The sequence below is a fragment of the Epinephelus moara genome, chromosome 6 (assembly GCF_006386435.1).
Source record: "Epinephelus moara isolate mb chromosome 6, YSFRI_EMoa_1.0, whole genome shotgun sequence".
In the NCBI taxonomy this organism is placed as follows: Eukaryota; Metazoa; Chordata; class Actinopteri; order Perciformes; family Serranidae; genus Epinephelus; species Epinephelus moara.
This window is the reverse complement of record NC_065511.1, coordinates 20,558,558-20,570,819: the sequence shown is the minus strand read 5'-3', so window position 1 is coordinate 20,570,819 and position 12,262 is coordinate 20,558,558. Positions and strand designations below refer to the sequence as shown.

General features: G+C 39.5%; 1 protein-coding gene across 1 annotated transcript in view; it reads right to left on the bottom strand.

The window, feature by feature from the left end:
• Positions 1-5,654: 5,654 nt before the first annotated feature.
• oprd1b (opioid receptor, delta 1b) overlaps positions 5,655-12,262 on the bottom strand; it is a 7,588-nt gene continuing 980 nt past the window's right edge. The window contains exons 2-3 of the mRNA XM_050047913.1: positions 10,378-10,733; positions 5,655-10,201 (exon numbers count right to left, since the gene is read on the bottom strand). Coding sequence (XP_049903870.1) covers positions 9,672-10,201; positions 10,378-10,733 — 886 coding nt within the window. The 3' untranslated portion in view covers positions 5,655-9,671. The remainder of the gene's footprint in view (positions 10,202-10,377; positions 10,734-12,262) is intronic.

The window sequence follows — 12,262 nt, the reverse complement described above, 5'->3', positions numbered from 1 at the left end:
GTAGCTATTGTTTTTATATTTGTCTGCTGTTGCTTTTGCTTTATGTTTGCTTTTTAAATGCATTTTCTGCACTGCTTTTCTTGCTTTTAGCTTTTGTTTTTAATGATCTATTGTTCCTTTAATGTTTTATCTTAACGTATTTCTCTTGTAAAGCACATTGAATTGCCTTGTGTATGAATGGTGCTATATAAATAAAATTGCCTTGCCTTGCCTTCAGCTGGAAAATAACATACACTATGTGGAAACTCATCTGTTGCATCTAAGTAATGATGCTCTGTGCTTTCAAAGAATATCAGAAAAAGATTTTCTTCAAACACATTATCTAAAACAATATTGTCACTCTGCCTGTGTCTGAGAGTGCATGTGATATTAAAGAAATCGCTGCTGCTCAGCGGCCCCTGGCTGTTATTGATGCATTAAGTAATATACATGTATGAAACACTCAGCTGTTTCCATGGCAGAGTAGATGTTGTTTTGACATCTAACAGGAGAATGGTTTACAATGAGAAAAACACAAATTTCTGTGAGCATGTGTGCAGGAAACCAAATTGGGTATTAGCAAATGAGTACCTCTCTTGCTGTTAAGCTGCTGGTGCTCCATCACCTGCGGGCCACATTTGTAATTACTGGAGATTGCTTTGATAGATTGGACTCCTCGTCCAGTGGGCTGAAGGCTTCTCATGAGCCACACATCGGAGGACCAACAGCTGTGCAGGGGCTTGTAATCAGGGCCGATTTCTTGATCTAACGCACAAATACACGTCTGTTACATTGACTGGACGACAACAAACCTATCAAATCCCATTAATGTGGTCACCATGGTTTATGACTCATTCTTTTAATGGACTTCTCTTGTAATTGACTTGAGGACCGTGTCATATTGATTCTGTGTTAATCACTTACAGAGGTCCACATAAAGTAGTCTGTGATCAAATAAATCACCTTCATGATTCACAGCTGAGCGGAAAAGAGTAGAATGGTCTGATACAAAGGGCTCTTAGGGACTGTACAAATAATAAAAGTGGATAAGAGGGGGTCAGAAAAGGGGCCGATTATTATAGTTTTTATTTTATCCAGAGACTTTTTAGAAGAGCAGCAACCTAATCACCAGAATAAATGTTGGCATTGCACATTTTTGCAAACCACGGATTTGTTACATTTGTACTTTTCATGTGTTAAAACTTTATGTTTCTTTACGTTTTATTTTTTTTTAAAAATGCTGTAACAATGCTGTGGTTAATGTGTGGTTAAGTTTAAACACAAAAACCACTTGGTTGGGTTTAGAAAAGATCACGTTTCAGCTTAAAATACCCAGTTTGTTTGCCATATACATGAATATACCCGAACTGTCTTAAAAAATAGTTTCTTGCTGTAATAAACAAAGCTAGATGTCCCGACACGTCATCGAAAATACCCGCTTTTGTCTAGATGTCCCGACACGTCATCGAAAATACCCGCTTTTGTCCTCATCGCAAGGGTAGTAAAGTGCACAGGCGAACGTTAACACCTACTTATCAGTTCATCCTTGATTTCCCTTTGCTATAAGGATGAGGGAGGTCACTCAAAGATACAAGTGATGCTCTGGACATGCAAAAGTTTTCCTTCCACTCTTCATCAACAAAAATCCCACTCTTCAAATTGTCCAACCATCTCCGGGTTCGACTGGCTCTGATTCAAATCCGTTGTTTCTGGTGGACTTTAAACCGCAGACGCTGAGGTGGAGCAAATAACACAGCTCCATTTGTCCAGGGAGTGGTGCAGCAATAAGGGCCCATTAGAGCAAACAGTGCTATCAAAACAAAACCAAGCCAATGATCCACCATTGTTGTTATTGCTCCTGGCATACAAAGCAACATGTGTGAACTGGGGAGATGACATCATTGTTTCCCAAACGCTCCAGATACATGTCCAAACAGATAAAAAGTTACCAGAATTTTTAAAAATCTTAGAGTCACCTTTTTTTAGAGTCACCAATTAACCTATCCATTGATGTTAAGATGTTAAACTTGTTTACACAGTTAAACTAGTTGAGCCAATTTAAGTCAAGACAAAGATTCGAAGAAAACACAACCCTGGGGAGGGTCTTACGTTTTTATGAAGTGAAACACACTTCAAACACACACACTCCCCCTCAACAACCTGATAATTTCCATGCAGTCATATGACTCTCCGCTGGCAGATGGCACCCAGTTTGAATCCCTGTCTCTGCTCCTCAGCAGGCAGTACCAGAATATTTGCTGCTTTGTGAAACATCCAGCAAAACTGCTTCGGAGCCTTTTGCACTTCTGGCATTTCGTAAGCACCTCAGGCCACCAGGAGGTCTGATTATCTGTGTTACAGCAGGCATCTGTCACGCAAAACAGCAGGGCCAAATTGCCAAATCCATTACCAGAATCTCTGCATAATCATCATCTCAGTAGCTACTCCTATTGGACATCTTTTCCTCCTCTTGTTTTGTTTTTGTTATATGGTTTTGACTCAGCGCTGACAGGTCGTGCACGGTCAGCCATGGTGCTGAGATGTGTGAAAAGCCTCACGTACAGCGTGTCGATGTCTGCTGTGTTGAAAGATTTCCATGGCTACAATACTGTGATTTAATGGAGCTCCAGTTCTGCTTTTCTCCAAGCAGCCAAACAAAGATAATTGTATTTCATCAGGCCGAAGCAACAGATCTGAGGAGCAAGACATCTCCCTCTCTAACTCACTGTAGATTTCTTCACAGAGTCTCCTACACAGACAGATAAACCTGGGGAGTCGCATAAGAAGTATCATCAAGATAAAACATAAAACAAACTGTTGGATTCTCTGAGCATCTGATGACAACAAGAAAAATACTGGCCTTGTAACAGTGAGAGCTGCTCCAGTAAGACTTCCTCTCAGCTCTCGTTTTTCTCCGTTAATTTGTTTAAGTGCATGAGCAACCATTAGTCAAGGTCAGTAGATTAGATCATTTAATTATCTCAGTGTCATTTTGAAACTGGTCTACCATATCTCTGTGTAAAGTACACAAAAATAGCACCTGTTGCATATGCATACAAGCTCTCAGAAAAAACACCGGATAGGTCTTATAATTCACAGCAAAACTGTTTCTGTAGGGGCCAAAGATCACAGTCACACTTGAGTTGTCAAACATGACAGTGAGCGCTGTAGCTCTGAATGCTGAATGAATCACTTTAGTATTCATATTTTTAAAATGCCAACACACAGTCTCGCCAAGTCAAGAGCCAGCTCGTAGTGTTTGAGTAAATTATTAATTCTGTTGCTGTTTCATTTGTCTTTCTGCACAGTGAGCACATAGGCAGAGCCATGGGTATTTCATAGGGGACATACTGTATGCTCTGTAGCGCAGAGAGAATCGTCACTGTCTGTTTGGCCTCCTGGTGGGAGCTCTGTGATGTGTTTTAAAGGAGCCTCTGAGACATTAAGACCGAACGTCTCTCGTTCCAATCATTTGAGGGACGCCTTTCAAAAGCCACAAGAGAGTGAAAGAGAAATGAGGGTGACTGAAGCATCCTAATCAAGGTTTCTATTCTCTGAGACACCATCAGTCTTTCAGCAGAGAATGATTTCAGCCCTTTAATGTGTGCAAGAAGTGAAATCAAAGACCAGTTGAACATAAAATCCATGGACCAGGATGCAAAAAAAAAAGCACAAGAATTTGTCAGTTTCAACATATCTTCTGTGGGCCTCACTGGCACGCGTCATTTAAAGGAATATTCACTTACAAAGTGACCATTTTTATATTAGTTATTCATGGTTAACTGATCAACAATGTTTGACTCTTCGTTCACTGGAGATGAGAGAAAAGTTAAGTTTTCTTCTCAAATTTAACATAACACAGCATGTCTAATTGATATATATATATGGTCATTTTGTGTGATGTATTCCTTTAAGTGTTAACTGCATCTGTAATATTGTCTCAATAGATATCGCCCATACATGACAGTTTGAACTCCACCTGCACTCCAGTGTGACCCGTGCAGTTGCACGTACACATTTAAATTCAGTGACAATCTGAATTTATTGAAAAAGATAGTACAGTGGTTTATTTTATTCTGTTTTTTCCTCCAAGATGAGAAAACAAAAGGGATGAAAGTGGTAGTCTGAATTTGTGTCAATCAGAGCTCTGGGCGTGTGTCACTGTAACATCAGTTCAAAGGATAAGGCTGGTGACATTCATGTTATTGTATTATTGTCAACAAGTTGTGTAAAAAGACAAAAACCAACAATGAAATAATCTTACCAAAAATACTGTGTAATAAAAGCAACTAAAGATTAAGCAACAAGGTGATCATTTTAATGTGAAATAAACTTGTTTGTTATTGTTGATGTAAATTACCATAATTATTGAAGTTACATGTTGTTTGGTAAAGACTGGAAAACATGTCAGATGCAGATCACATGCTCTGTCACACAGACCTTGTCCGTTTTGGGGTTTCCTTCTATATGAAGAGGTCAAATGTTGTCCGGCTGACATGCAACCCATGTTTATCAGTCAAACAGATCTTGTTCTTTGGAAAACCATGAAAAGATGCTTATCTGTCTGTCTCTCGTCAGAGGCATGACTTTTCCCTCAGATATCTGAGCATTGGTGGTTTGGTGTTAAAGGTGACTCTTACTGTGCAGAATCTTCAGCCTGTTGGTGTTTTGTTCATTATTTTATCTGTGTTTGAGTGCTTACAGACTGGGGCTGGCACGATATTGGATTTTCACTACATGATTGTTGCGGCCAAAAGAGTGCACGCTAAAAAAAAATTGAAAAATAAAAATAATGCTGTCAAATTCATCTTTAAAGATAATAAAAACAACGACTGGCCAGTTCACTCAGTGTAAAAGTCCATGGTACAGCCAGGCTGACTGTAGTTATTATAATATCCTTTATTAATACATGGATAAACCAACACGTTCGACTAGAGAGTCTTCATCAGGGTGTCAGGATTTTTTACAATTAACTACATAGTGCCTTAACCCAGTGCAGCTTTGTTGTTTATTGTGTGTTTTTGTCTATTCTTCTGGCAAATGAATTACACTCAAATTACGGGTTTAGGGAGGTAGAGAGAGAGTCTGTAACCTAACTGTACAAAAGTGTACAACAAAAGCAATTGCATTTAACGGTTAGTGAAAAGGCAACCAGATGGTGCTGGGGGAGGGAGACAAAGCGAGAATGGAAAGAAAGATGAAAGATGGTTCTGGATTGTTTACACTGTATTAGCCTCATATCATGTATGTATAATTAACATGACATCTATATTTCATTATTAAACATTTTAATTAATTAATTAATTAATTAATTAATAAAAATACAGACAGTTTTTCTTGACAAGCTAAAGCCTGATTTACTGTATCTTATTAATCTTTGCCATACAGATTCATTACCCCACTCCACCCCAAAAAATAAAAAAAATAAAAATATTAAAAGCACATGTATGAGTCACACTGATGTGATTCATTATGATTAACATGGGCACTTTTAGATTCCACAAACACTATCCTGCTGCTGTAAGAACTAAAGCTCCAAATCTGCCACTAAAAATAGTCCCAAACAAATGCACTGTTTACTTCTGTTTGAATACAAGGTATTTTTATTAAAAGTATATATTCATGACCTCAGCTTTTTGGTTTGTTTGTTTTTTGGTAAGGATTGAGTATTGAGAGACAGACACTAAAGATTTTTTGTTGTTGTCAAAGGATTTGTTGACAATAAAATATACATATAATATGACCAGCCTTATTCTTTAATGGATACACTGGAAAATTAGCTTATTCTCCAAACCCCAGTATCATCCCTGAATTGCATTATATTGTGCTTTCATACACACACATGCTGTAGATGTGTCTTATGACCAGTGGCCTCTGACCTTCAGGGGCTTCCAGGTCAAAGGCCCCTGGGCTCCATCAGCCCCATTCAATAAACTGTTCTGGACTGTACGAACACATCACATGTCTGACTCCCATGAGGCCTCACTGGCATTCACAACCAACGTTAACAACATCTGCAATAACAACCACAGAAAGCAAAATACTGGATTAAAACTGAAAATTCTTTACAACAACATTTCCAAACTAAAAAAGCACTTACAAGATACAACTTATGCTGTTTCATATGACATTTGTATAAATGTTTTCAAAAGTAAAGCAATCACTACACCTATACAATAAGGTACTTTATATATACTGTAGCCGCTGAAGAAAGAATGTAAAAACATTTAAAGATCAAGCACTTTTTCTCAACAAAACAATTCACATTTTGCAAAAACCATAATGCTGAATAAGGCAATGCGGTACATATTTTCAATCAGCTGAACATGTTGACCACACTGCAGAAAATAACATTTACAAATGCTCCTCCTACAGTGATGGCAGTAAAAAAAAAAGAGATAATCCAGACAGGAACAATAAATATTTTTTGAAAATTTTGAATGCTTCACTTACATTTGTAGCACTTAGTGTAAATACATAGTTTTATAACATTTGATTTTACTAATTGGTTACAAGTGAAGCGTAATGGTACAACAGCTTGACAGCACATTAAAAAAAGAATCACATTATCACTTAAAATGCTGTTACAAAACATTATCTTTACACTTCATATATAGATGCCTTTTTTAAATAAGACTGTACTGCTGCAGTGGCACGATGAGACGCATCAGCTCTTCTCTCAAGATGTGCAAAACAAAAATGTCTTCTCACCACCCTAATCTTCTCCTGTAAGTGTCCAGAGATTATCACTGGAAACTTGTCCATTAGCTGTAATATGTGTAGGAAGTTTCTGGTTCCTTGCTAATGTGTCTCATCTGATTCAGAGTCTGTGCCAGTTTGAGATCATTCAGTCACAACTATGAGCTGAAACAGCAGCGCCACTCTCCCCCTTCAGCTCCTCAATTTACCGTCAGCTGAATGTTTTTCAGTTGTGCAGAAAAAAAAATAAATCAGAGCATCCTAACTGCTAGAGGAGTGGAAACAGTGAGTCAGCTGAACACTGATGTTCACGGTGAATATATGCTGCAAGCGTCAGTCGTTTCTGCTTAATCACGAAGGCTGTGTTTTTTAATGTTATTAAAGGTGTCTTTCACAAGGATCTGTCACGATCAGATCGGATGGATTAAAGTGGAAAAAATGACACTGACACATGGCGCTGTGCCCACATTGAGTTTACCCTCCTTTAAAATTGTTCTTGATTAGGCATGTGGCTGTCATCTGTAATTATTTCTCCACTTACCATCACAACGAGCATGAAATTGGATACATCCTTTAATTTGAATATTACAAAGACAAGGAAAATATAGTCTCCGCTAAACATTCACATTATTGGATTCTCATTGCCTCCCCAATGAGACTGACAAGGACAATACTATTAGCAGTCGAGACAGACAGTGCAGTCAGACAGCATAAAGATGGAGATACATCTTTTATTGCATTGGCTCGGTACTCCTTTGGAAGTGAAATTAAACACTTTGACATTAAAATCCCAACTTAAAGTAAATTCAGCTTTAAAGCCTCTATGAAAAACATTTTTTAACCAACAATTGGTGAAATGAGTCATGTAAAAGGGGTCAATCATGATGACAAACCCACATTTTCCATTAGCTTTATGAGGCATTATAGCATCTTTCAGCTTATTGTTTTGGTTTTCAGGGCCGCAACTTTACTGTTTCACTCTCACTGCTCTCATAGCATTGTTTTCAGCAAAACAGTTCTAAAAACTGACTTTATATTACCTTCCCAACAATGAATAGCAGGCAGACACAGTTAGCAACTAGCTGGTGAACACAGTGGAGCCTTTAGCAGCTAAAGAACCACATATTTCCCTTTAGGAGTTGGTGGAGAACAAAAACGGAGCTAAAAGAAAGGTTAATATTCAGCTTACATTTGTCAAGTAGCCAAATACCCAATTTAAAACTGCTGAATGTGTAAATAACCAACCTAAAAATATGTCAGTGTTGTGTTTACAGCTGTTTCCTCAGCCTACAAGTGGCTGAAAAAGTAGGTTTAATTCGAAAGTGTTACATCAACCAAATGTACAAATGCTACCCCAGTTTTAGGGAATAGAAAGTAATTTTACATAAATCTAAATAAAGTAATCACAGGCAACATTTAGCTGAAGACAAATGAAGTCTGTGACCCACAGACATCCACAGTGTCTTCCCTGTTGATCCTCTGCCAGTGCTGTGCTGCAGCCATCTTCACTTCTCGCTGCTACCGGGGATTTTCAGAGTACGTCTGCTCTTCATCAAGTGAAAAACATGATCTGTTGGATTGAGGTCACGTGACCGACTCAGGCCAATCAAACATCGGCCACTGTTTGGCCATAAAAAGACATCTCCTGGTGGCCTTGTCTGTGTGTTTAGTATCTATGTCCTGCTTAACAATCTGATCACTGTGGGACTGTGTAAACACAGAGTCCAACATTGTTCACCTAATATGGATGTGAAGACCTACAGACACCTTTATACCTTAGAGTCAGTACTTTAACCTCCTATTGTTTTATTGTGCAGAGCCAAAGCAATAAAAACACATCCCTATCACAATGCTTTGACTACACCGTGTGTGCTTAAAGGGACAGTTCACCCCAATATCATACACATATGTTTCCTCTTACCTGTAGTGCTTTTTGTTATTCTAGATTTTTTTGTGTGAGTTGCAGAGTGTTGAAGGTGTCAGCTGTAAATATATCCACCTAATCCACAGACCTTGTTGTGAGCAATTTCATGTTCGAATGATTTTCTTTCTACTGAGATACACCTGCCAACTGTATCACTGCAAAGAAGGAAGAGTGCATCTACTCATGGACAAGAGGCTCATGAAAGTGTGAGATGCAGAGGTGGGTAGTAACTAGTTACATTTACTCAGTTACATTTACTTGAGTAACTTTTTGGATAAATTGTACTTTTCAGAGTAGTTTTGATGCAAAATACTTTTTACTTTTACTTGAGTTATATTATTTTAAAGCAACAATACTCAGTACAATATTTGGCTACTCTACCCACCTCTGGTGAGATGTAAACATTAATGGCATCCTCCTTCGCTGAGTTGTAACGTTCACTAGCTCAGTAGTGCTAGGTGAGCTAGCAGTCGATTCACGTTTCCTTTTGCACCGTGATACGTTGAGTGGGTGTAGTTCAGTGGAAAATAGTTCCTACATGAAACTGCTCACAACAAGGTCTGTGGATTATCTTCAGTATATCCTTGAGCACCACAAGCCAAGTGCCATCTAGTTCCATTATATTCAAGAGAAGGCAGACATCTCTATGGCTGTTATCTCCAACACTCGTCAACTCACACCAAAACAATCTAGATTAATAAATAAGACTGTAGGTAAGAGGAAAAATATGTGTTTTTGACTTTGGGGCGAACTGTCCCTTTAACACTGACCTTGTTCATATGGGTGCATTATGCATGTGCTTCATACACACTCCAAGCATGTACATTTGTATCCATCTCCTTATGCACAGGCACACACAGGCATGTTTGCAATCATCTTGAAGAGCCGTGTCTCACAAACCTCCTGAGACACAGGGGTTTCATTATATGAGATCGTAAATCAATGATTTAAATAAATGGGAGGTCATAAGCCTCCACCTGCGGACTCACACTCCTGTGGTGGAGAACTGTGTGACCTCAGTCTGGAGGTCGTCCTGAAGTGTTCTTCCTCCCTGCTGATCCATGCCTAGTCAGGCCGGCGGTCTCTGTGTCGTCACAGGAGCACAAACAGACATGGGCTCCCTCGTGGTATTGCGTGCCCTGGAGAAGCTGTTCTGATCCAGGCGGGAGCGATAGGGCAGGCAGAAATCCCTGAAGCACCTTTTGAAGTTCTCATCCAAGAAGGCGTACAGCACAGGGTTGAGACTGCTGTTGGTGTAGCCCAGCGCAATGCACAGATGCCAGCAGGCCATCACCAGGAGGTTCTTGCGGTTGATGTCCACCATGGTCTTGACGATGATGAAGATGTGGATGGGAGTCCAACAGATGATGAAGGCTGCCACGACCACCAGGACCATGCGGGTGATCCTGCGCAGGTTCCTGTCCTTCTCTTTGGAGCCAGAGAGCAGTCGGACACTCTTAAGCCGCAGGATCATCAGACCGTAGCAGATGGTGATGACCAGGACGGGAACGACGAAGGCGAAGATGAAAACGCAGATTTTCATCACCGTGTCCCAGTACCACTCAGGTTTGGGGAATCTGAGTTCACAACTGATGTTTCCTGAGGAGTTAAAACAATTATAAGTTAATAGAGGGCCAGGTGTAAAAGCTAATTCAAATTAATAACACAGTGCAAATGTTCTCTTTTACGACACTACAAAGCTTGTGCTGATATTCAAAGTTTTTACACAGTGATTGTAATTTTTCTTTTTTTTCAAAACACTAAAAATCTCTCACCTTTATCTGTAACCTTGGTAACAGCTATGATCGTCACAGGGACTCCGACAGCAGAGGAGAGGATCCAGATGCCCACGTTGATGAGCTTTGCTTTGGCAGGTGTGCGGAAGTCCAGGGCCCTCACCGGATGACAGACGGCGATGTAGCGGTCCACACTCATCATGGTGAGCGTGAAGATGCTGGTGAACATGTTGTAGTAGTCGATGGCGATGACCACTTTACACAACACCTCTCCAAAGGGCCACGTGTTCATCAGGTACTTGGCGCTCTGGAAGGGGAGGGTGCTAGTGGCGAGTGCGTCGGCGAGAGCCAGGTTAAATATGTAGATGTTGGTGGCCGTCTTCATCTTGGTGTACCTGATTTTTTTGGAAGGAAAGCACAAAGTACTTTTTACAAATTCTCGGTGGAGATTGAATTTTTTGTCAAGGTCTGCCTGCTGCTGTGCCAAAAAGAAGACCACGAGTGCGGCTGACTCACCATTTCTATTAAAACGTTTCAAGGTTAGAAACCGATTTATTGTTTGAAATAATCCATTTCCTCTCTCAAACCAGTGATCTCCTATTTCCTCTCGAATAATATCAAACTAATAAAATAGCTTTTAGGATGCATAATGTTTTTTTGGGCACTACACTAAATGCATGAGAGCCAAAGTGAGTGTAAGCCTCCATTAAACCGCACTTCTGCAGAGCGTAATGAGTCAGTTCCAGATGAAAAAAACCTCTAAAAATCCTCCTTGATTTCAGGTTTTTTCTTTTAACAGTGACCAGTTTTGTCTGAATACCAGCTGAGCAGTCGTCTGGCTGTTAGAAGATGGATTCTTCCAAATGAGTCCGCAATAATACAGTAGTTGGTCACATTTAATTAAACTGCAGCAACAGGCTCTACAAGGAATAAGGAATGCAAAGGGACGTCTTACTTTTTATCTTAATCCCCCACGTAAAGAGATTTATCACATTACACACACGTGATCTCACCCTGAATGTAATTGCTTTGCCAGAGAGAGAGTGGGCTGTCTTTTATATTCCCTTTTGTTTGATTATTCTGAAATTGAAAAACAGAAGTACAGAAACCCGTGCTTCATCTCCCATACGGGAAGCAGTTCAGTGAGATGACTGATTGACACTGGAGGTACCACAATCACATCATTGTTTTCTCATTTAAGATGCATTAGTCCAACAACACATCAACATGACATAAATCCCACAGAATCTTTAGCGCGTGAATGGGTGCCACAGAGACAAAGAGATGCCTCTGATGTGCAGGTGAGGGTTGAACATGCTGCTTATTTCCCATGCAAATGAGTTATCTGAGTTTACAACATTACTGCTGACAGGAGTAATTGGTGCAATGAGGTAATTTCAACGTTAAACTGTAGATCACACAGCCCTCCCTCTCCCCACGTCTGGTGTGTAGGTGGTGGTGGTGTGTGTGTTTATGTGTGGGTGTGTTAGAGAGTGGCTCTCAGACAAAATGAAACTGTGGGCAGTTACAAAGGACCATCATAACTGAGGGGATATAGCAGTTTTTTTTTTTACATATGCCATTCTTAAAAATAACTATAACAGTATCAAATATTTATAAAAAGTGAGTTTATTAGATAGATAGATAGATAGATAGATAGATACTTTATTCAGTAGATTTAATCCAGGTGTCCAATAGCTCACACAATTAAAAGCAAACAGTCATATAAATGGATGAATAAATAGATAGATAGATAACAGTACCATAAAAACAACCCAATAAAAACATTCCATATAGTCCTTCAAGAATTATTGCGTCCATTTTTAAGGATATTGTCTACAGAGAAAAGAGGGGGAGGACAGGAGCTCTATCTATCACACACACACACACACACTATGTATATATATATATATATATATATATA